Source organism: Neomonachus schauinslandi, chromosome 4, assembly GCF_002201575.2.
Source record: "Neomonachus schauinslandi chromosome 4, ASM220157v2, whole genome shotgun sequence".
Lineage (NCBI taxonomy): Eukaryota > Metazoa > Chordata > Mammalia > Carnivora > Phocidae > Neomonachus > Neomonachus schauinslandi.
In genome coordinates, this window is record NC_058406.1 from 187,207,009 (window position 1) to 187,231,732 (window position 24,724).

General features: G+C 55.2%; 2 protein-coding genes across 3 annotated transcripts; one reads left to right on the forward strand and one right to left on the reverse strand.

Moving 5' to 3' along the window:
* Nucleotides 1-648: 648 nt before the first annotated feature.
* CCDC166 (coiled-coil domain containing 166) lies at nt 649-2,068 on the reverse strand. The gene is made up of 2 exons (XM_044914698.1): nt 1,628-2,068; nt 649-1,553 (listed from the first exon to the last, which is right to left on the reverse strand). The coding sequence occupies exons 1-2, from the start codon at nt 2,066-2,068 to the stop codon at nt 714-716; spliced, it is 1,281 nt and encodes a 426-aa protein (XP_044770633.1). The 3' UTR covers nt 649-713.
* A 1,583-nt stretch (nt 2,069-3,651) lies between these two features.
* On the forward strand, nt 3,652-23,131 carry MAPK15 (mitogen-activated protein kinase 15). 2 transcript variants are annotated; one of them, XM_044914696.1, is made up of 14 exons: nt 16,976-17,162; nt 18,368-18,466; nt 18,722-18,751; nt 18,862-18,952; nt 19,454-19,584; nt 19,672-19,835; nt 20,055-20,194; nt 20,951-21,008; nt 21,415-21,552; nt 21,711-21,816; nt 21,943-22,144; nt 22,262-22,395; nt 22,473-22,601; nt 22,734-23,131. In XM_044914696.1, exons 1-14 carry the CDS (start codon nt 17,094-17,096, stop codon nt 22,920-22,922), a joined length of 1,680 nt encoding a protein of 559 aa, XP_044770631.1. In that variant the 5' UTR covers nt 16,976-17,093; the 3' UTR covers nt 22,923-23,131. The 2 variants fall into 2 exon arrangements, with proteins under 2 accessions (XP_044770632.1, XP_044770631.1); XM_044914697.1 differs by lacking the exons at nt 16,976-17,162; nt 18,368-18,466; nt 18,862-18,952 and adding an exon at nt 3,652-3,679 and having other exon boundaries at nt 19,432-19,835.
* Nucleotides 23,132-24,724: the final 1,593 nt, after the last annotated feature.

A 24,724-nucleotide genomic window follows, 5' to 3' on the forward strand; every position in this document is an offset into this window, starting at 1 on the left:
TGCCTTCAGCTCAGGTCATGATCTCAGGGTCCTGGGGGGTCGAGCCCGGTATTGGGCTCCCTGCTCTGCGGGAAGCCTGCTTCTCCCTCTCCCACTCCCCCTGCTCTCGCGATCTCTGTTCCTGCTCTCCCTCTCTCTCTCTAATAAATAAATAAAATCTTTAAAAAGCATTACCCCCAAATCCCCAAGAGGTTAAACACAAAACCTCCCATGGCCCTTGGTGGCAGTGGTACTGGGAGCAAAGCCCCACTGCCCCCCCCCCCAGTGGCCCTCCTCATCACGGCCCACCCCACGCTGGCCCTCCCTGCTACAACACGGGGTTGCCCAGCTCCTCCTGGCCAGGGGGACTCCTGTCATGCTCTGGCACCATCTGTCCATGCGGGCGGTGTCCGTCTCCGTCAGTCCTGGTGCGAGGATACTGGTGTGGCCCACTTCCTCTGCCCTTGGGGAGCAGCTGGGGCAGAAGGACACACAGGGCGAGGGGCGCATCAGGCTACTTTGCAGTTTGGAGACGAAGCCAGAATGAGTGGTCCCTGTACCTCCAGGAATGCTGGAACAGGAAAGCGGGCCATGCCAGAGCCAGGTGGGCCGGTCACACCTTTATTAACACCGCATTTACCAAATACCTGAACACCACGGGCCCTCACCTCCACGCGCCCCCGCCCCCCACTCCGTCGATTCCGGCTCTCCTCGAGGCGGCTTTCGCTGCAGCGTCAGTGTTCACTCTCTCCTTCGACTGGGGGACGGGAAGAGCTTGATCCCAGGACAGACTTAGCAGAGGGAGTGGTGTTCTGTGAGGCCCCGGGTAATGAGAACCGCGAAGAGACCTGGGAGCCCGGGCGCGACGGGGTCAAGGACTGGGCCCGAGAGTCCCGGTGGGGCGGGATCAAGGACCGAGCCCGGGAGCCCAGGCGGGACGGGGTCAAGGACGGAACCCGGGAGCCCGGTTGGGACGGTATCAAGGACGCGACCCGGGAGCCCGCGGGCGATAAGTGCTGGGATGGAACCCGTGAACCCGCCTTCGGAGGGGCCTGTGATGGGATCCTGGAGCCCACATGCGATGGGAGCAATGACCCGGAGCCCGCGCGCGACGGGGCTGTGGAGGGGGCGAAGGACCCGAGACGTGGGGCGGGCGGCGGCGGCGGCTGCTGCCACAGCGGCGGGCCGTCGGGGCCCCGGCGCAGCCAGCCATGCACACGCGCCAGATCCCGCGTGTCCTCGTGCTCGCGCCGCAGCTGTTCACGCTGCTCCAGCAGCTGGCGCCGCGTGTCATGCAGCAGCTGAGCCCAGCGAAGGAGCCGCAGGAGCTCCTGCCGCAGGCGCCCGTTGTCAGCCTTGATGGCCTGCGTGTGCACGATGAGCGCGCGCGCCGCCTCCCGCTCCGCGCGTCGCGCCAGGGACTGCACACGCTGACGCGCCTCGCGCTCGAAGGCCGCCTTGTCCTCCAGGAAGCGCCTTTTCACGCGGCGCAGCAGCTGCGTGTGCTCCACGCGCATGTGCAGCAGCTCGCGCTCCAGCGCCCGGATCCGGGCCAATTGCTCCAGCTGCAGCTCCTGCGGCGGGGGCGCGGGTGAGCGCCGGGGCGCGGCGCGCCCCCACCCCGCCCGCCGAGCACGCGCTCACTAGCCTTGTAGGGCTGCAGCTCCTGCACCTGCCGCGCCATCCGCGCCGCGCGCGCCTCCATCTCCAGCAGCTGCGTGCGCACTCCGTCCTCGCGCCCGCGGTACAGCCAGGCCAGCTCGGCCCGCTGCCAGTGGATCTGCGTCAGGTCCACGCGGTTCTGCTCGTCCAGTCGGACGATGGCTTGGGCGCAGCGCTGCGCGCGCGCGCTCACGTAGCTGGCGTAGAGCCGGTTCTCCTCGCGCAAGCGCACCGCCTCGCGGTCCAGGAAGGCGTTCTCCTGCAGCACCCGGTCCACGCGCGCCTCGCAGGCGTCCAGCTGCTCCGAGAGCAGCTTATACTCGCGCTGCAGGTACTGCCCGCGCTCCGACAGCGGCGGCTCGGCGCCGTCTCCCGCCGCGCCCGGCCGGCGCCCCGCGCTGGGCCCGCGCTTCTTCTGGGGCGCCATGGGCTGGGGCCTCGGGCGCCGCCACGCGCGAAGGCACTGCCCCCAGCCCGCTCCTCCAGCCTAGCCCTTCCCTTCCCCCGGCCCGAATATTCTAGCGGGGTGGGACGCGTCCCCGGGCCAAGAGGTTGGGGGAGGCAGAATCAGGGGTGTGCGGGTCAGGCAGGGGTCAGGGTATCGTCTCCAACCTTTACTCTTGGGCTCTTTCCGGACCTTGACCGTCCGTCGGGGTGTGCCCACCTTTAGTAACGTTGGCGTTCAGCCTGCGCGGTCTCCGTGGAGACAGAACTCAGGCGCCCTCCCCCACTGCCACCCCGTCGTCCCGGCAACGGCCGACTCCCCTCCCGGCATTTCCCTCCAGTCCCTCGCCCCGCAGTCGGTGCGTGACGGTCTGCGTGTGCGCCCTGCAGAGGGCCGACCCGGACCGGCAGGATTTGGGCTTCCGGAGGAGGACGCTGCTCCCGAATCTGACAGAGCCAGCGGCGGTCAGAGCAGCCCCTACGCTCCACGTGCCAGACTTGGGCCCTTCGCCGTCTGTCCCCGAGTGGACTCTCCCCCCGCACCGCGTCGTCTCCCCCATGTGGGGAGAGGGTCCCCCAAGTTCCTGGCCGTGAGCAAGCCCCGCCCCCGTGTTGTGAAACTTTTCAGCTCTCTGGGGATCCTGGTTTTCCTCGAAGCGCTTCGTGATGCTTGACACTCCTTCTGGGGGCCCCCCCGAGGGAGTTAGGGTTACTGGGAAGATGGTGTCCATTCGGATGCCATCGGTTGTCCACTGTTTCTGTCTTTGGAATTTCCTCTGTGGGGTTCCTAAGCCCACACGTGCGCACCTCTTCAACTCATCCCACTGACCAGCCCTTGGTCAGCTTCCCTTCCTAGCTGGCCGGGATGGCCGGAGAGGAAGGGATCCACCCGGGGTTTTGCTGTTGCCCTTTTTGCTGTGACATTGTGGAAAGCAACGCCATAAACCCTTCATTTAATTCAGTCTCGGCTAGGATGTGAGCAGTGCTAACATCACCTAGCAGGCCTGGCCTCCCACTCTGTTAGTTGCCCCCCGAAGGAGGTGCCTCTCCATCCCCTTGGACCTGCAACTTAAATCTGCACCTGTTTTGGTCCTGTCATCATATAGTTCATCTTCTGTCAAGGTCTGTCCACGTTTGCCCTAGTGTGGACAGATCTGAGAATTGTCCACTGGTGAGTCTGTGAGGCGCATGCTCTAAGGAAACCCACATCTGTAGGAAGACTTTTGTGGGAAACCACCTTAGGAGGCTGGTTCCAGAGCTGTGGTAGGTCACTCGTCTCTCTGGACTTGCTCTAGCTGGCTGCGGCTGCATGGAACATGGGGCAGAGCCTCTTCAAATTTACAAGTAAGAATAAAATGACACACACTCAAGACAATGGAGAATCTCCATTTGGTGTTAAAATTTGAAGAAATGTTGGTTCATAAACTTAAACAGCATCTGAATGTCGGCCTTAAATGATGTTTTTTGTCTTCTGCTTTTTTGAGGAGGCTCCTCACCCAGCGTGGAGCCCAGTGTGGGGCCTGAACTCACGACCCTGAGATCAAGACCTGAGCTGAGATGAAGAGCGGGAAGCTTAACTGACTGAGCCAGCCAGGTGCCCCTATATGGTTTTTGTTTTTAATCTGAAATTGGTGCCTAACTTCTTTTTTTTTTTTTATTTGAGAGAATGAGATAGAGAGAGCATGAGAGGGGGGAGGGTCAGAGGGAGAAGCAGACTCCCCGCCGAGCAGGGAGCCCGATGCGGGACTCGATCCAGGGACTCCAGGATCGTGACCTGAGCCGAAGGCAGTCGCTTAACCAACTGAGCCACCCAGGCGCCCAGGTGCCTAACTTCTTACAGAAACTTGTGAGAAGACCAAGTAGGGTCTGGGAACATCACGTGCGACGCTGTACTGGGGGCTTCACAGAGCCCAGTGAGAATATTTGCTGCTTCTCTCCAGGGCCTTTCCAACCGGGGGCTCTCTGCTTCCGGGACAGACCGCTGTGCTCTCCACCTGGCCACCCTCAAGACCTGGCAGGGGCCACTGTCCCCGTTTGCCAGAGGCGGAGGGCCCCTCCCAGGCCGCCCCTGCCCCTCCCGGGCTCCAGCGCCGCAGGCGGCCATCGCAGGGGGGCGGGGGATCTGGTTGGCTCCGCCTTTTAATTTCTGGTGCGAGGTGAGGGACTCAGCCGGCAGAGGTTTTTAAGTTGTATGGGCCTCCGGGATTTCTCGGTGCTTCGTCTTCGCTTTACGGCTCACAGATGCCTCCTCCCAGGAGAGGTCTGGCGAGCGCTTTGTTCTCCTCTGCCTCCAGTTTTCTTCCCAGTTCTGCAGTCTCGGCGGAATGGGTCGGAGAGCTGCGTGGGAAGCCCCCGCCCCGCGCCCAGCCCTCGTGCAGCCTGGGGGTGGCCAGACTGCACCCCAGCCCCACGGGTCCCCAGCCTGGGTCCCGCCTTCACCACCTTCGAGCCCCGCGCAGCCCTGGCTCGGCTCCTTCCCGGCCCCTCCCCACCCGCGCCATCCACTCCCCCTGCGCTTCTGCCTCCCACTCGAGTCGTGGCCTCAGTGTGCTGGGCTTCGCCACAGACTGGTGCGGATTAGGGGAAGGCGGGGACCCTGTTTTCCCTGCTTCCTAGCGCAGGCCTGGGAGCGCAAGGGTGATTCCAGGAGCAGCCCCTCTCCCGGGGAAGAGGAGAGTGCCTGGCCTTGGGGTCAGCTGACATGCACTCCCAGGGGCCTTTCATGTATTGGGGAAGGGGTGTCTCTCTTGTCCCCCAGGTACCACAGCTGCCCACAGAGACAGGACTAACGTCCGAGGGCTCAGATTCAAAGCCAGGCCTTACCTAAGACATTTCTCCCCACACTTGGGGTTCCTGCCCCCCTCCCACTGTGGATAGGGTGGTGGTCTCTGTCCCTCCAGATTCAGACTGAGGAGGGTTTGGGGTGAGGGGTCACTCACCTCCTGGCGGGAACTCTGAACTGGAAAGACACTAGGAGGAAGGAGGTGAGCAGTCTGCTCAGCTTCTGCCAAGGCTGCCCCCTCCCCCACTCCTGTGTGGTCAGGTACTCTCCCAGCTCTCTGCTGGGGGCTTGCCATGGACCCCCAAGGCAGGTTCTTGGGTAGCTGCTCATACTACTCCTCAGGCTACTCAGTACCCACCACACATCCCCCCACATCCCCCACCCCCTAGTCAGGCTTCTCAAGGGCCCACTCTGACCCCTGTCTTGCATGCCTTCCCTACTCAGCTCCTGAGACTTGGGGTGAGCCCCCTCCCTCAGGAGTAGCCAGTGGGACTGGGCTATGCTTGACCCTGAGGTGAGCACTTCCAGCGGCCTCTGCTCCCATTTCACAGATGGAGAAACCGAGACACAGGGTGACTTGTCCAAGGACCCCTGGAAGCACTAGGGCTGTGACTTGGACATTGGTGGGCTCGTCCCACAGTGCAGACTACCTCTTGGCAAGTCTTTGCCCATCTCTGCACTGTGACCCAGCCTCCTTTATGGAGCCCCACCCCACAGCAGCCTGAGACCAGCACATGGCTAGTGCCCACGACCCTTCTCCCTGCTAAGGCCAACCAGACCTGGAGAATTGGTGGGTTCAGGGGATACCAAAGACCTGATCTCAGCCAGTTACTGAGCAGTAGGCAGAGGCAGGGACCCTGGGGAGTCTGGTGGTAGGGATGCCCCGGCCTAGTACCTCGTCCCTTGATTAGAAGGACAGCGCTGATGGTGATCACCACGGCCAAGGGGACAAAGGGCAGGAACGTGAGCAAAGTCCAGGAGAGTCTGTCTATCCAGTGTGTCCTCTGGCTGGGGTCAAGCCCTGGAGGGCCCAGGCCTGGCTGTTCTCTGGGCCCTGGGTCGGACCCAAATCTGTCCCCTTGCCTATATCCTAGTTTGGGTACTGCCTGCAGACCTCCCCCCTCGCCACCCCGCCCCCAGCCCACATCCCCAGACCAGGGCGCTGGCTCTAGGTTGGGCAGGCCGGCCAGGACCCTTCCTCAAGGGCCTCCCCTTCACAGCCCGGTACCTTGGAACCTGTGCCAGACCCACACCAGGTTCACGGTCAGCCCCAGGTGGAATGCCCAGGTCCAGGCCACGATGTGCATCAGCTCCCACAGCCACGGCTGCCCCTGCAGGAAGCGCTCTGCCCTCCCGGACACATGGTGCAGTGAGGGCCCTGAGCCCTGCCATGGCTTCTTAGGAGCAAAGGCAGGCAGAGCCAGCGGGCGCCCCTGGGTGTGTGCATGGAACACACGAAGGCCAGGTGGGGCTCCACGGTGATGCTGCGGTGGTGACCCAAGGCTCTGGCCTGCTCTGGGTCAGCAGGGTCGCAGCTTCGGGGCAGACCTTGCTGGAGCCTAGGGCCTGTGGGCTTGGCTCCCTACTCCTCCCTGGAGGGGGTCAAGCCAGGAAGGCTCAGGCTTGGGGTGTGGCCCAGGTCAGCCTGCATGCCGCCCTCTCCAGGGGTGCTCACCTACCTCTGTTTGTGAGGAAGAGAAAGACAAACAGAAGGATGCCCAGTGTCCAGAGCCCCCCGCAGGTCCCGAGGGCGATGCCCACGCCCACCTCTGCAGGCTGGCTCAGAGATGCCCCTGAGAGACAGCTATGAGGGGGAGCCCAGCCAGGGGCACACCTCCTCCAGCACCCTCATGATCTCAGACATGACCACATCTACTCCCCCAGCGTGCCTTCCTGGAGTGAGGAGGAGTACCTGAGTCCACAGCCCATGTCGGGAGCAGGAGAGAGGAAAGCACGGCTTTAGAGACCCAGGTGCTGGAGGAGTGTACCAGGTCCATTCCGAAGGGTGGAGGGGCTCTGCTGGAGACAGGGCTGGGCAGTGGGGACGCAGACACTGAGGGTGGGGGCGGGGGCCACACATCTGGACTGTGACCCGCAGGATGGGGCGGGGCCCATGCACAAGGACTGTGACAGTCTGCAGTCTGGGAGGTGGGGACCCTGTGAATTTGGTCTCCTGAGTTACAAGGAGGCCGGTGATGGATGAAGCAGGAGGTTCTGACCATATTGTTTCAACCCGGGTATTTGCTCTGCCGCCCCCTCCCTGCCTGCTGGCTGTGGGTCTTCTGGACAAGGCCTCCCTAAACTGCCATGTATCAGCTAAAAATTAAATACACAGTTCACTTTTTAGCTAATGCGTAATAAATGCCCCAGTTGATAATGTGCTCAAAACAAAGCTGGGGGTTACAGCTGCATGCAACAAAATTTATTGTTGGCTATTGGACAGGGTACAGTTGGACTGCACAGACATACGGCCCCAAGAGGAAACACAGAATAGCAGCTTTAAAAACAACTAATGGGGGCGCCTGGGTGGCTCAGTTGGTTAAGCGACTGCCTTCGGCTCAGGTCATGATCCTGGAGTCCCGGGATCGAGTCCCGCATCGGGCTCCCTGCTCGGCGGGGAGTCTGCTTCTCCCTCTGACCCTCCTCCCTCTCATGCTCTCTGTCTCTCATTCTCTCTGTCTCAAATAAATAAATAAAATCTTTAAAAAAAAAAACAAAACAACTAATGGATGAATCAAATGCCCATTGAAAAATTGACTTGATAATTAAATGTAATGAAGTCCACTTTGCAGATTTCTTTTTTGCTGCAGTTCACTGATATTGGTACAATTTTGCTTATGGGCTACATTCTCAGTGGCAGAGTGGCGGGGCCAAGACCTCCTCTAGCTTGGCGTTCGTGAGGGAAGGCACGAGAAAGAGGGGCTAGCCTGCCCACAGTCCCATAGGTGCTCTAGCCGCCTGCCATCCTCAGCAGCTGCACGGGCTGCTCCACACTCTCCCGGGAAGAGGCTCTTGCCGACAGAGCTCGCTAAGGATCCTGCTGCCCCTTTCCTGGCCCATCAGTGGGTCCAAGTCTCATTTCCTGCAGCCTGGCCAACTAGCTACCAGCCCTCCCTCCGTCTCCATCCACGGGCTTTCTCCTCTCCTCTTTCTCCTAGTGGGCGTATTGCTTTTCAATCTGTATTTATATTTATTCTCGAATATATTTGGGGAATGCTCCCACTCATTCAGTAGATGTGCCATTTCAGCTAGGTTATCAAATTGATTGATGTGAGGTTGTTCATAATACACTCTTGTTATCTTTTTAATGTTTGAAGAATCTGTATGATTGTACTGTCTTTCATTCCTGACATTGATAATTTCTCTCTGAGTTTTAATCAGTCTACTTAGACTTTATTTATTCAAAGGATCAGCTTTTCATTCTTAAATTTTTTTAAATTTATTTTTTTTAAATATTTTATTTATTTGAGAGGGAGAGCATGAGCAGGGGGAGGGTCAGAGGGAGAGGAAGAAACAGACTCTCCAATGATCATGATCAAGGAGCCCGACAGGGGCTACGATCCACATGATCGTAGGACCCTGAGATCATGACCTGAGCCTAAGTCAGATGCTTAACCAACTGAGCCACCCGGGCACTCCCAAGAGTCAACTTTTAATTGTATTGTTTTTTTCTCCTGTGTATACACTTTCCATTTCGATGATTCTTACTCTTGTCTTTACTTCATTCTTTCTACCTACTGTGGGTTTAATTTTGTCTTCTTTCTCTAGCATTTTAAGGTGAAAACTGAAATCTTTTTTTTTTTTTAAGATTTTTTTTATTCATTTGACAGAAAGAGACACAGCTAGAGAGGGAACACGAGCAGGGGAGTGGGAGAGGGAGAAGCAGGCTTCCTGCGGAGCAGGGAGCCCGATGCGGGGCTCAATCCCAGGACCCCGGGACCACGATCCGAGCCAAAGGCAGACGCCCAATGACTGAGCCACCCAGGTGCCCCTGAAATCTTGTCTTTTCTAATATAAGCATTTACAACTATAATTTTCTCTCTAAGCACTGCTTTGGCTGCACCCTGCACATTCCCACATCATGTTTTCATTACCTTCCAGCTCAAAATTGTTTCTAATTTCCCTTGTAATTTCTTCTTTGACCCACTGTTTATTTATATGTGTTGCTTAATCTCCAAATCTTTGGGGATATTTTCCAAATATCTTTCTAATATTTAATTCGAATTCAATTCTGTGGGATCCGAGAACATACTTTGTGTTATTTCAGTCCTTTAAAATTTGTTGATCTTTGTTTTATGGTACTTAGAATATGGTTTATCTTGGTGACTTTCTTTTTTTAAAGATTTTATTTATTCATTTGAGAGAGAGCACAGGCAGGGGGAGAGGCAGAGGGAGAAGGAGAAGCCAACTCCCCACTGAGCTGGGAGCCCAACATGGAGCTCGATCCCAGGACCCGAGATCATGACCTGAGCCAAAGGCAGATGCCCAGCCATTTGAGCCACCCAGGCACCCCATTATCTTGGCGACTTTCATACACATTTGAAAAGAGTGTGTCTTCTGTTGGTGGCGGGGGATTGTTCTATAAATGTCAATTAGGTCAGGCAGGACAACAGTGCTGCTCAGGTCTACTACATCTGTATTTTCTGCTTGCTTGCTCTACTAATTATTGGAAAAGGAGTGTAAATTCTTCAACTGATTTGATTATTTCTTTCAGTTCTCTCAGGTTTTACTTTATGTATTTTGAGAATTTGTTATTAGGTGCATACATTCTCAGGATTATAGTATCTGCTTGATGACTTGACACTTGTATCATAATGAAGTGTCCCCCTTTCTCCTTGATAATATTCCATGTCCTGAAGTCTACTTTGTCCAGTATTAACATAGCCACTAAAGCTTTCTTGTGATAACTATTTGCATATCTTTACCCATTTGTCTTAGTCTATTCAGGCTGCTATAACAAAATACCACAGACTGGGTGTCTTATAAACAACAGAAATTTATTTCTCATGGCTCTGGAGGCTGAGAAGTCTAAGATCAGGTTGCCTGGCTGGCTAAGTAAATGGAGCATGCAACTCTTGATCTTGGGGTCATGGGTTTGAGCTCCACGTTGCGGGGTAGAGTTTATTAAAAAAAAAAAAAAAAAAAGTCCAAGATCAAGGGGCCAGAATGGTTGCAATCTAGTGAAGGCCCTCTTTGTGGTTCATAGCCAGCTCCTCTCTGTGTTCTCACGTGGTAGAAGGGGTTAGGTATTTCTCTGGTGCCTCTTTTATAAGATCATTAATTCCAGCATGGGGCTTTATTCCCATGACCCGAGTACCTCCTAAAAGCCCTACTTCCTAATAATATCACAATAGAAGTTTATGTTTCAACATACAAATGTTGGGGGGGGGCAGTATTCAGACCACAGCATCATTTGTTTAACTTTAACTTATCTATGTCTTTATAATTAAGGTGCATGTTTTATAGATAGCATATTCTTGGATTTTCATTTTTAAAAAATAAGGTTGTATAATTGCTGCCTTTTAATTGGAGTAAGGAGACCATTGACATTTAATGTAATTATCGATATGGTTGGGTTTAAGTGTACCATCTCACTGTTTGTTTTCTATCTGTCTCATCTGTTTCTTATTCCTTTTTTTTTCTGCCTTTCTGATTAACTGAGTAATATTTTATTTATTTATTTATTTAAAGATTTTATTTATTTATTTAACAGAGAGAGACGCTGCGAAAGAGGGAACACAAGCAGGGGGAGTGGGAGAGGGAGAAGCAGGCTTCCCCGCAGAGCAGGGAGCCCGATGTGGGGATCAATCCCAGGACCCTGGGATCATGACCTGAGCCGAAGGCAGACACTTAACGACTGAGCCACCGAGGCGCCCCAACTGAGTAATTTTTAATATTTCATTTTATCTAGACTATGAGCTTATTAAAAATTATTTCATTTTATCTAGATTGTGGGCTTATTAGCTATGTCTCTTTGTTTTTATTTTATTTATTTTTACTTTACTTTTATTGTATCTATCTTTAAATAATATTGTTATTCTTCACATGTAATATAAGAACCTTATAATAGTATATTTCCGTTTTCTTCCTTTGCACATTGGCATAATACATTTTATTTTTACTTAGAGGTTATAGACCTCACAGTGTATTGTTATTATATCTACTTTAAACAGTCAACTATCTTTTTAAAAATTATTTTTAATTGTGATAAAAAACAACATAAAAGTTATCACCTCAACTATTTTACATGTATAGTTCAGTAGTGTTAAATATATTTACATTTTTAAAAAGATTTTATTTATTTATTTGACAGAAGGAGACACAGCGAGAGAGGGAACACAATCAGGGGGAGTGGGAGAGGGAGAAACAGGCTTCCTGCTGAGCAGGGAGCCCGATGCGGGGATCAATCCCAGGACCCTGGGATCATGACCTGAGCCAAAGACAGACACTTAACGACTGAGCCACCCAGGCGCCCCTATATTTACATTGTTAAGTATAGTCACATATTCACCAATCTCCTGAAATTTTTTATCTTGCAATCTGAAACTTGGTACACATTAAACAATAACTCCCCATTCTCCCTTCCCCACAGCCCCTGTTAATCACTATTCTACTTTCCGTTTCTATGAATTTGACTTTTTTAGATATCCATACAAGAAGCACACAGTATGTGTCTTTTTGTGATTGGTTTATTTCACTCAGCATAATGTTCATGTTCATCCATGTTGTAGCACATAACAAGATTTCCTTCCTTTTTGAGGATGAATAATATTCCATTGTATGTATATACCACATTTTGTTTATCCATCCACCCACCAGTGGGCATTTGGGTTATCTCTACCTCTTGGTTATTGTGAATAATGCTATGAACAAGAGATGTGCGAATATCTCTTTGAGATCCTGCTTTCAATTCTTTTTTGATCTATACCAAGAAGTGGGATTGCTGAATCATATGGTGATTCTAATTTTAATTTTTTTAGGAACCATCATACTGTTTTCCATATTGGCTACACCATTTTACAATCCCACTAAAAGAGTCCAAGGGTTCCAATTTTTCCACTTTTTATTTTCCTGTTTTTGTTTGGTTTAGTTTGTTTTTTTGTTTGTTTTTGGAGTTTTCTTGCCATCCTAATGGGCATGAGGTGGTATCTCATTATGGTTGTGATTAGATCTGAGATAGACTTTTGATCATATCATTGAGCTACCAGGTCTAGCTAGGGCAGTCAACTGTCAGTGAAATTTACCAGATGAGAAAAATGTGTTTTATATTTAGCCACTGTATCCCATTTCCAGGATTCTTTATTTTTTTATTTCAACCCAGATTTTCATCCGGAATCATTTTTCTTCATCCAAGTAAACTTTCATTAATATTTTTGTAGTTCAGGGATACCTGGGTGGCTCAGTCGTTAAGTGTCTGCCTTCAGCTCAGGTCATGATCCCGGGGTCCTGGGATCGAGCCCCGCATCGGGCTCCCTGCTCCGCGGGGGACCTGCTTCTCCCTCTGCCTGCCTCTCTCTCTCTCTCTCTGACAAGTAAGTAAAATCTTTAAAAAATATATTTTTTGTAGTTCAGGTCTATAGGTGTTACCTACTCTCAGCTTTTGTTTGTCTGAAGTATTGTGTTTTTGGAAGGATATTTTCTCTGAGTAAAAAACTCTAGATTGGCAGTGTTTTTGTTTTGATTTGTGTATTTTTTGTTTTTAGCACATTAATGATGTCCTTGCTTTGTCCTCTGGCTTGAAATTGTTTTCTGACAAGAATTCTGTGGTTATAGTTATTTTTGTTCCTCTGTTTGTAAGGTTTTTTTGGATAGTTTTAGTATTTTTTTATCACTTTTTCAGCAGTTTAGTTGTTATGTGCTCATTCTGACTTCCTTTGTGTTTTTCCTACTTAGGTTTCATTTAAATTCCTGGATTTATGAGTGTATTAACTTTCCTTCAAATTTGCAAAAATTTCAGCCATTACTCTCTCAAATATACTTTCTGTATCACTCTCTTTTGTTGATACTGTCTCATAGGTTCTTTAATTTAATTTTGTTTTTTTTTTTCCTGTTTCAATTTGGATAGTCCTATTGCTGTATTTTCAAGTTCATTGACATCTCTTCTGATGTTAAGTCCATCCAATGAGTTTTAACTTCAAATAATTTATTTTTCAACTCTAGAAATACCACTGGGTTATTTTTTTTGTAACTTCTCGTCAATATTCATGTTTTTCTTTAAATCCATGAGCATACTTATAACAGCTGTTTCTTAAAGTCATTGCTAGATCCATCATCTTTGTCATTTATGGGTATAGTTCTATCAACTGATTTGTTTCCTGGGTATGGGTCATGTGTTCCTGCTTCCTCACAAGCCTTGTAACTTTTTTATTGAGGTGAAATTCACATAAAATTAACTACATTAAAGTATACCCCTTAGTGGCATTTGGTACATTCACAATGTTACGTAACCACTATCTCTATCAAGTGACAAAACATTTGCATCACCCTAAAGGGAACCCTGTTTCCATTAAGCAGTCACTACCTACCCCCTTCTCTCAACTCCTGGAAGCTGCCAGTCTGCTCTCTGTCTCTGTGGACTTACCTATTATGAATGTTTCATATAAGTGGAATCGTGTATGTGATCTTTTTTTTTTTAAAGATTTTATTTATTTATTTGACAGAGAGACAGCGAGAGAGGGAACGCAAGCAGGGGGACGGGAGAGGGAGAAGCAGGCTTCCCGCGGAGCAGGGAGCCCAATTCAGGGCTCGATCCCAGGACGCTGGGATCATGACCTGAGCCGAAGGCAGACGCTTAATGACTGAGCCACCCAGGCGCCCCGTGTATGTGATCTTTTGTATATGACCTCTTTTGCCTAGCACAGTGTCTCTGAGGCTCACCATGTTGTAATATGTAGCATGCACTTCATTCCTTTTTGTGGCTGAATTATATTCTACTGTATGGATAGACCCCATTTTGTTTATCCATGCATCAGTTGGTGGACATTTGGGTTGTTTCCACTTTTTGGCTTTTGTGAATGTTAAGAACGCTTGTATGCAAGTATTTGTTTGAATACCTGTTTTCTGTTCTTTTGGGTACATACCAGAAGTGAAATTGCTCGATTGTATGCTAATTCTATGTTTAACTTTTTGAGGAACTGCCAACTATTTTCTGCAGCAGCTGCACCATTTTACATGCCCACCAGCAGTCAGTGAGAGGTCCAGTTTCTCTCCATCCTTGTGAAGACTTGGTGGTGGTGGTTGCTGTTGTTATTATTACTGCAGTCATCCTCGTGAGTGTGGAGTGGTATCTGGAGAGGCTGTGTTGAGGCCACAGGCTTGAGCACTGGAAACCTGCGTGAGGTAACCGGGCCCGCCACGACCACGAGGCTGAGTGCAAACAGGCTCATTAGGCGACCTACCTCAAAACAGCCATAGGCCCTTGCTGACCAATGGGCCACTGACAACCAGGCACAGATACCAAAAAGGGAAAATTCCATATGTTTCTATATCTTCTCACTCCCCTCCAATAAATACAGCCCACCCCCCCCACTCTCCCACCCGCCTCCCGGCAGTCTCTCTCCTTGCTGTCCTGCCCGCTGCTCCCTTGTGGTGTGGTCAGTACCCTTCTATCTCCTTTGTTCTGTCTTTGCCCACACTGCCTGCCTCCACCTGATCCGTTCGCCTCAGAGTGTCTCATGTATCTTTGATTGCATTTCCCTGATGATTAATGATGTTGTGCATCTCTTCATGTGCTGTTGACCATTTGCATATCTTCTTTGGAGCTATGTCTATTCAAATTCTTTGCCCATATTTTTAACTGGGTAAATCTAGTCACTTTTTTAGGCTCCACACCCAGTGTGGAGCCCAATACAGAGCTTGAACTCACAACCCTGAGATCAAGACCTAGGCTGAAATCAAGAGTTGGAAGCTTAACCTACTGAGCCACCCAGGCACCCGAAATCTAGTAACTTTTTATTACATTCTGGATGCTGGGTATTCTGAATTTTATGTTATTGAGTGTTGTTTTGTTGGTGTTTCCCTTTAAAGAATGTTGAAGGTTTTGGCCTGCAGTTAGGCTATGTTTGTAGCATCTTGTTCCTTTTAAGGCTTGTTCTCCACACACACGATGGGTGTGGAATAGGCTTTAGTCTAGAGCTAGCTTAGTCATTTTATTGAGATGTGGCATGTCTGGGGTCTCTTCTGAATGCTTTGGTGGCTGCTTGGCATTTAGTGACCTCCCTGCCAAAGTGAAATCTGGAAATTGTTCAGCAACACCACCAGGCCTCTGCCCCCCACCCCCACCCCACCACCAAGTTGTTCTTTCCATGGACTCGATGCCAGCAGGCTGCGTCTGAGGACCCAGGGGGTCCTGCGGGACCAGCCAAGATGGTCCCTGGCTTCATGGAGGATAGAAATCAAACATGAGCCAGCAGGAAGTGAGAGCAGAGATTATTGAAGATAGACAGCAGATACAGACAGAGCATCTGGGAGACTCAGGAAGGAAAGGAGCATGAGTCTAGTCTTTAGGGAAGGGGGTTTTTATCAAGGATGGTGGTCTGGTATACTTGTCCCCTCAGGCATCCAGGAACTGGTCAGAACAAGATGAGAGCTCAGGTGGTGTTCCTGGGAGCCAGGAGGCCTCGGCAGGGAGGTGCTGAGCACTGGTGGTCTGGAATATGCATGTAATGACTTGTCTGGTCATTCCCACCTGGTCCTTCCTTAGATGCTCTCTGTTCTAGAGAAATCACCAACTCCTTGTCCCTTACAAGGAGGACATGCACTACTTGTATTCTGAGGCCTGTGTGAAGTGGGGGTGCAGGCCCTAGCAAGAATCCAAGCAGGAAATGGAGCAAAAAAGCAGATTTTTATGGAGTCCTTGAGTTTCCCTGTCTCAGACTGGTGGAAGTTTTCCCTCATTCCTCCCTGACACAGGGCTGGTACTGAAGTCAAGAGGTTGTTTGTTCCTGGTTTCCCAAGAACGCAGTTCTGCACTGCTTGTTGTCCAATTTATAGAAAGTTATTTTGCATATTTTGTCCAGTTTTCCAGCTGTTTACTGGGGGAGGGCATATTGTCCAGCCCTGGATACTCTCTGGGGACCAGAAGGCCAGTCTCTCCCACCTTGCTTCTCTCCCTTGCTTATTCTCCACGGCCTCCAGCTTTACATGGAGATGCGACCATGTATTTACGGTGTACGATTTAAACAACCTAGACGTAAGTGTACACCCTTGAAAGCTTCACCACAACTGAACATTCTATTACCTCTGAAAGTTCCAATGGCTCTCTCCCTCTGGTTCCCCCAGGGGGCCATCCCTGAACTGTAGATGGCACTTTCTGCAGTTTTGTATAAATGGGTTCATACAGTGAACTCTTTTGAGGGGGGTCTGACTTATTTAGCCAGCATAAAGATTTTGAGATCCATCCACGTGGTGTGTTCCTGTAGTTTCTTTCCTTTTTTGCTGAGCCACGTGCCGTTGGACGCCTGGGCCACGTTTTGTTTATCCATTCCTCTGCGTCAAACGTTGCAGCAACATTTGAGTCGTTTCCAGTTTGGGGCTCCCAGAAACAAAGCTGCTGTGAACATTCATGTATGATTCTGTGTGTGGACCTGTTTTCATTTCTCTGGAGTAACTCTCTGAAGTTACCATGACCCAGCAGAAGAGTGCCTGGGTCGTGGTAAATTTATGTTGGAGCAACTGCCAAAGCTGTTTTGCGAAGAGGGTGCGGCATTCTACACTCCCACCGAGTGTGTGCGAGCTCGCCACCTCCGGCCTGGGCTGCGGTGCTGGCGGGACGCCCCCGCCCTGAGAGCCGCCCCCAGCTCTCCCTGGCCCTAACCCTAACCCTCAGCGCCCTCCAGCCCTGGCGCTCCCCCCCGCAGGGGACGGCGCGGCCCCCGCCCCAGACCGCTCGGTAGTTGCGGGGGGCGGGGGGGCGGTCTGCGAGCCCCGCCCTAGCCGCCCGCACCACGTCGGCGGAGCTGGGAGGCGGTGGAAAGGGCACCGCGCGCACGCACGCGCGCGCCTGCAGCCTGGCTTCGGAGACCCGGGGCGCTGCGTGGGCGCTGCCGGGGGCCGGGTGGGCGGGGCGCTCCCGGGGGCGAGGCGGTGGGAGGGGCTTGGGCCGCACACCCCGCCCCACACCTGCGCCGCGCAGGCGCAAGGGAGGGGGCCCAGTCTCCAAGGCAACCGGGCTCAACAGTTCCAGCCCCGCCGGCGTTTAGAGGCCTGCCGGCACCCACCCGCCAGCATGTGCGCCGCGGAGGTGGACCACCACGTAGCCCAGCGATACCTGCTCAAGCGGCGGCTGGGGAAGGGGGTGAGCCCGGCCACCTGCAGGGCGGGGGCAGGTCCAGTGGGAGGTCTGTTCTCTCCGACGCTGCCCGGGGTCCTGGGCTCGCGACCAGTTTCCTCCACGGACTGGAGGGTGGCCTTGGGCAAGACACCGAGCCCGTCGGGCCTCAGTTTCCTGTAACAGGGCTCTAACAGTGCCCTACTCCAAGGGAGCCCAGGGGTCTCAGGCCGGTGGGACCCTGGACAAACCCCCTCCCCAGTGCCCCGCTGCCCAGCGTCCCCTGCTCCCAGCTGCCTCTTCTGGTGCCCATAGGACACTCTAAGGAGGCCGGGCCCGCCCACTCCAGTCGCTGAGGGCGATGGGTGGATCCCACGCCTGGCCCAGGAAGGGCCTGAGTGGGTAAATGGTCATGGATTGAGAGCCAGAGCCTTGTGTGAGCAAATGTGCATTTGTATTTGTGTGCGAGAGCATGTGGGATTGTGTATAAGAGTGTATGTGAAGGTGTGTGACTGTGTGGGTGTGTAATGGGGGAAGAAGGAAGGAAAGAATGTTCCAAACAGTGCAGACAGCAAGTGCAAAGGCCCTGAGGCAAGGACCTGCTGGCTGTGGGGAAACAGCAGAGTTGGTGTGAACTGGATAGGAGTGGCTAGGGGGAGGGCTCTGATCACCTGTGGCTTTGGGAAACCGCAAGAGCTTCTACTGGGCATGACACAGAGGGTGATAGCAGACTTTGGTGCCACAAGACTCACCCTGCCTGTTCTGTAGAGGATGGATAGTGGTGTGGGCTAGGGAGACCAGCTAAAAGGTTAGTGTAGTGATCCAGACAGGAGATGTGGGAGAGGCACGAGGCTCAGACCAGGCACGGCAGCAGAGATGGTAGCAAGTGGTGGGATTCTGATGAACTCTGAATGTGGAGCCAATAGGATTTGCTAATAGGCTGGAGGGAGGATGGGAAAGAGGGGAGAGGTGCCCAGAACAGGCTTCATCTCCCACCCAGAATCTCCCATCTGTGACCTTATCTCCTCCTGGGGCCTTGCTTCACATCACCCTCCTGGGCAGCAAGCTGAGCAGCCTGCAGCTGCAGGGACCTCACCCAGAGCCACAGCCCCTTACCACACCCTCATTCCCTCCCAGGAGCCAGAGCGGGGAGGAGGAGCAGTCTGGTGGGCAGGGGAGGGCTGGGCAGGAGTCTGGCCCTGTGCCCCACAAGCCAACCAGCCTTCTCACAGGCCTATGGCATCGTGTGGAAGGCAGTGGATAGGAGGACTGGCGAGGTCGTGGCCGTCAAGAAAATCTTTGATGCCTTTAGAGATAAGACAGATGCCCAGGTAAGTGAGTGGAGAAGAGGTGTGAGAAGGACAAGGGCAGGGGTGTGGGGTAACTCCCTGCTGCCTAGTAGCTAGCTCCGGTGTTATTTTGAAGCCTGTTCACAGCAGGTTTCTGTCATTGCTCAGAGCACCAGTTGCTCTGTGACCCTATGGTCCAGTGGGTGTGGGTGACGAGCATCAATCCCTATAGATCCTTTTAAGAAGTGAGCTTCCTTCTTCCTCCATACCCACACTCACGTTTCTGTCTCATTCCAGAGAACGTTCCGGGAAATCATGCTGCTCCAGGTGAGTGGCCAGGGCCATCTGACCACCTCCCCAGGTGCAGTTTCTCCAAACAAGGGGAGAAGCCCAGACCCTCGCCTCTCAAAGCACACAGCCCCTGGCTTTCTCCTTAGGAACTTGGGGACCATCCCAACATCATCCGCCTCCTGGATGTGATCCGGGCGGAGAATGACAGGGACATTTACCTGGTGTTTGAGTCTATGGGTGAGTGAGGCCTTGCTCAGTCCTGGTGCAGGACCCTCCAGTGGCCTGCCTCCCTTTGTACGCCCCCCTTGCTGCTCGGGTCACCATAGCGGCCAGCCCTCAGCTAGGGCAGTTCCTCGGTGGGCAAGGACAAACAGCTGGTGTGCGTCAGCACTTGGGCCTGTCAGTGACCACGTTGAGCCCCCCTCCACAAGGCTCCTGCTTTCTCCACTGTTTGCAGCTGTATTTTCCTTTTTCTACCCGTGTTATAAAACAAGGCAATAGGAAATAAAGTATTAAAAGTAATCCCACAGACTTTTATTGCTGTACCAACAAAGGCAACAAGCGGGCCTGAGAAGCTTGCCAGAACCACTGGAAGTGTGTGTGCCCAGGACAGGGTCAGGGACAGGGCTTCGAGGGTGGCCAGTGGGACCTGGGGACTGTGGCCACAGGAGAGGTCCAAAGTGGGACAGACCTGTGCACTCTCCCTGGGCCCCCAGGCTGACCCACATGCTCCCCTAGACACCGACCTGAACGCTGTCATCTGTAAGGGCAGGCTGCTGAAGGACATCCACAAGCGCTACATCATCTACCAGCTCCTACGGGCCACCAAGTTCATCCACTCAGGACGCGTCATCCACCGGGACCAGAAGGTGCCACCAGTTCTCCATTCGTGGGCCCTGTCCCCACACTGTGTGCACCCACCCCTGACAGCCCTCAGTCCACCTCCTCTCCTGCAGCCTTCCAACATTCTCCTGGACTCCAGCTGCTTGGTGAAGCTCTGTGACTTTGGTCTTGCCCGCTCCCTCAGCGGCCTCCCTGAGGGGTCTGAGGGCCAGGCCCTGACAGATTACGTGGCCACACGCTGGTACCGGGCTCCCGAGGTGCTGCTGTCCTCAAGCTGGTAAGAGCATCGTTTCCCCCCCCCCCAACCTCTGCAATCCTACCTTCACCTTCCCCTGCAGCACCCCCATATCCTCTTGCCCAGCCTTCTTGTGCCCCCGACATGCGTCCTCACTGGCCCCCTCCCAGCACTCCAGACCCCGCCCCCTTGAATGTCTCCCCTCCTCCCTCCACCTCTGCCTCCAGGGTCCCCCCATGCCTCCACCCCTTCCTGCCCCAGGTACACCCCTGGGGTGGACATGTGGAGTCTGGGCTGCATCCTGGGGGAGATGCTTCGGGGGAGGCCCCTGTTCCCTGGCACATCCACACTGCACCAGCTGGAGCTGATCCTGGAGACCATCCCACCACCATCCAAGGAGGGTGAGTGTGTGCAGGGGCCTGCTGGGCATCAGGGAGTCTGAGGGTCAGCACACACAGCTGCGGGGGGACAGCACGGTACCAGCCAGGACTGGTGGGGAGGAGGCTGGGGACGAGGGGGACGGGAAGGGTCCAGAGCCTCAGAAGACAAGAAAGGGCAGGCCCCATGCATGCTAGGCCCAGGGAGAAGCTAGGCGTCCTCGAGGGCCAAGCAGTGCCCATGAAGGGTCCAGCTGGGTCAGGACAAGAGCGGAGGCTGGTGGGAGCAGGTCCGGCAGCTGTGCTGGGAGTGGGGCAGCAGAGGTCGGGGGAAGAGGCGTGGGGGTAGGTAGTCTAGGGAGTCCTTCCTCTTACTTGGGGGAGGGAGTGGGGGGGAGGATCCGGTGGGGGGAGCCCTATTGTCTTCCCCAGGTGGAAGTGGGGGAGCTCTTCCATGGAGGTGGGAATGCCCAGACTGGAGTGCGTGTGCAGGAGTGGGAGCACGAGTGTGCGAGGGCAGGCACGCGTGCAGGAGCACGTAGGTGCGTGCACAACATGAATCCAGGTATTCAAGCTCCGGTCCCGCCAGGCAGCCCAAGCCCTGCAGAGACACAGCATGAATCCAGGTATTCAGGCTCGGGGTCCCGCCAGGCAGCCCAAGCCCTGCAGAGAGACAGGCACTCCACAGCGCAGGAGGAGACAACTGGCCCCAGACCTCCCTGGGCTGCCCAGCTGGACCAGGCCCTCCCCATCACACACCTCCTGTCCACCCACCTGCAGACCTCCTGGCTCTTGGCTCAAGCTACAGTGCCTCTATCCTGCCCTGCCTGGGGTCCCGGTGAGTGGGGCTGCTTAGGAGCTTGGCTCTGGCACACTTCTGGTCAACTTGCTGGCCAGTCTGTCAGCCCAGATCTGGGCCCTGGTCTTCCCATGGCAGTCCCCAACCCAGCAGTTTGGTTACGCTAAAAATGAGGAATCCCCAGCGTCACCCAGCATGGCCTGAGGCATGGGGAGGCCCACAGGAACGGAGCAGGGCACGCAGAGGAAGGGACCGTAGGGCAAGGCAGGGAGGGGTCTCGCCGCCCTCCCAGGCTGCCTGAGGGTGTTGCATGGGGAGGGGAAGATGCACTGGGACAGTTAAATGGTGCTGGGCGGAGGATCAGGGTCGGAAGCAGAGCTGCCACGGATACGGATGTGGGGAGGGGCGCCAACCTGGAGAGGGGACAACACGCGGGCACCCGCAGGCCACGGCAGACGCTGGACACCCTCCTGCCGCCAGACACACCCCCGGAGGCCTTGGATCTCCTCAGGGGACTCCTGGTATTTGCCCCGGAGAAGCGGCTTAGCGCAGCCCAGGCACTGCAGCACCCCTACGTGCAGAGGTAGGGCGGGGGAGAGGGCGGCATCCCGACCAGCTCCTCCCTGGCTGGGGCTGGGTGTTGGGTGGCGGATCTGGGCTCGTTCGGAGAGGCCCGAGAGGCCCGCCTGACGGCAGCGTGAGTCTCGCTTCTCCCACACCCGCCTCGCTGGCTCCCCGCAGGTTCCACTGCCCGGCTCGTGAGTGGACACTGGATTCGGCTGTGCAGCTCCCGGTGCTCGAAGGAGTTCAGCTCTCAGCCCCCGAGTATCGCAGCCGCGTCTATCAGGTGCTCTGGCCGCGACCACCACCGTCCCCCATCCACGCTCACCTCGAGGCCTTCCCCTGCCTCAGCGACCCCCAGAGCCCTCTACACCCGCGCCGTGCACCTCTGAGCGCCCCTCCCTTCCCGCAGATGATCCTGGAGCGCAGGGGCAACAGCCGCATCCCCAGAGAGAAGGGCCTGGGGGGCACACCCGCGGGGACAGAGCCCAGTGCCCCCCGACCCCAGGCGCACCTACTCAACCCCAGAGCCGTCCCTCAGCTGCCCCCGGGCTCGCCCACGCAGAACCCTGGACGCAGACCTCAGAGCAGCCCGGGTCCCCAGTCCGCGCACGGTGTGTGATCTCGGACGGCCGCCCCCCACGGAGCACGGCCCCTGCCCCTTCTGGGTGGAGCCACCAAGCGTCCGCTGCGCCGGACTAACCCTGAGGCTTGATCTTCGGACCCCACAGACATTGCCTGCGGAGCCAAGAACCTTCCGCGGCGGAACTCGGCCCCCGTGCTCCAGCCTCCGCCCCCAGGAGGTCTGGGGAGAGGGGAGAGGCCCCCTGGGGCGACGGCGGAGGCCCCCTCGGCACCCTCGTGGGTAGGTCGGCCCGGGAAGGTCTCTCTCGCTCCTTTCCGAGGGCCCCTGCAGTGACCCCGTGACACGCCTCTTCCCAGGTGAAGCCCAGCGGGAAGGGGGCGGCGTCCTCCCTGGCCTCGCAGGCCGCCGCCCAGGTGGCCATCCAGGCCCTAATCCGGAGCGACTGGAATCCAGGCCGTGGGGTGAGGGCAACCGGCGCGCGACGGGTGAGCTCGCCCGGATCCCCGGCCCTCCGCTCCCTTGCCGTCCTTCCCGCCCCCTCGGCCGCTGGGTTCGCCCGGGGCAGTGCCCTCTCCTCCCTCTGGTCCCGCCCCTTATGCGACCCCTTGACTGTGCAGGTCCCTCGCGGGCTTCCCGCGGATGCCCGGCCCGAGCCTCGGCCGGGCCGGAGGATGTTCAGCGCCTCGGCCTCGCAGGGAGCCCAGGGTGCTGCAAGGGCTGCGCTCGGGGGCTACTCACAGGCCTACGGTACCGTCTGCCACTCGGCGCTGGGCCGCCTGCCCCTGCTTCCCGGGCCACGCGCCTAAGGTGCCCTACCAGCCTTCAATCCAGCTCTTCTGCTCAGCCGCGGCCCTTCGCCCAGTCCCCCGCCCCTCTCCCAGCCCCGGATTTGCCCCCAAGTACCCCATGCTCTCCACCCCCTCTTACCGGCTCACCCTTTTGCCTGGCCATATTCTTGAGATCCAGGGAGCCTGTCCAGGCCTCTCTGGGGGAGTAGATGAGGTTCCCACCCATCCCCAATCACTTCCTCCAATAAAGTCTTGCCCATCCCCACCCAGCCTACCTGCCTATCTTCTAGTCTCAGTGAGGGACTCCCTCTGAGGCCACACCACCCCTTGCCTGGAGTCCACTCCCTTCGGAGGACCCCCATGCCTAGTACAGAGCCCAGGAGAAGCTGCAAGGACACCTGCTGTCCCTGGGTGGTCCCTGGGTGGCCCCTGTCTGCCCTGTGCCCACTGCTCTCCGTGGAGGCTCACAGCGCCAGTGACCGGCCTGGAGGGCTCCTCGGGGCCAGCTTCCCCTCCTCTCTCCACAAATGCTCTGGGGCCTGCCTGGTGCCAGAACACTATCAGAGGGACAAGGCTACCCCAGGGTGCTCGGGGGGCGGGGTGGGCAGAGACTTGCACTTGTTGCCTCAGTGCAAGCCATCACCTGAGGGCATTTGTGACCCTGAGCGAGAGTGGCCGTGGACGGGAGGACAGGGCAGTGCCCCAGGGTACAGCCCCCCTGACTGACCGTTGTGCTCTGGGCCACCAACAGTGACTGGCAGCCGGTCTGTCCTGGCAGGGGTGGGTCCAGGGGGGTGGGAGCTGAAGAGTTCCAAGGGGCCCCGTGGGCATCTGTCTCACAGTTCCGGGTGTGCCTTGCACCACACCTGACCCCGGGCAGGGGCTGGAACACACAGGCCACTTCCCAACTGCCCGGTTGGAGCTCACAGTCTAAAGGATGCGGCCTGTGCTGTGTTGGGGGCTGGGCTGCCAGGAGCAGGACCTCTGCTCACCTGTAAAAGCTGCTGGCTGCTAGGAGAGCCACAGGTGGGAAGGGCAGGGAGAGCTGGGCAGAGGGCAGGCCCAGACCAGGTGGTTGCAAGAGATGGAAAAAGCTCAAGAGGACTTGGGAGGAGGCCCAGAAAGGAGGCAAGAGTAAATGCCCCAGTTCTGGCCTGGAGGTGAGCCAGTCAGGAGACCAGGCTGCCCAGGGGGTAGTCGGTTGAGTTCTTAGAGCCTGAGGCATAGCCCCCAGGTGATGGACGAGGGGGACAGATGAGACAGTGGGAAGGAATGCCACAGGCCAGAGAAGAGCAGGTGGGGCCCCAGGAAGCCCAGCCCTGCAAACACAGGGCGGCTGGAGGGGCTGAGGGATCCGGACACCTGGGCACTGGTGTCTGGGGGCGAGGGGGCTGGGAAGTGTCTGCTGGGCTTGGTGATCAGGAGCCCCCAGGGGAGTGCTAGTGGGGTGTGCCTAGGCAGAGGGCTGGTGGAATTGAGGAGTGGGAGTAGTGGATGAAAGCATTTGCCTGTGAAGGGGAGCGGGTCATGGGAAGGTGAGGTGGAGTCTCCAGGGTTAGATGTGGCTGCAGGTGTTGGCAGTACAGATTGGGGGGGGTCTTTAGTGGGTCCCACAGGGATGGGTGGTGCTGTCCAGAGGGAAATGTGAGTTCCCAAGACTTAACATTTACAATATACTAACTGGGTGATTAATATATGTATTTAGGAATGTGTTGGAATATTTTGTTGTGTTTTATTAACACCAAAATTTGTGCAGAATCACATTTGAGTTGTGTTATTCAGCACAACGTGGAGGATGCAGACAGGAGGCTGCATGGGCT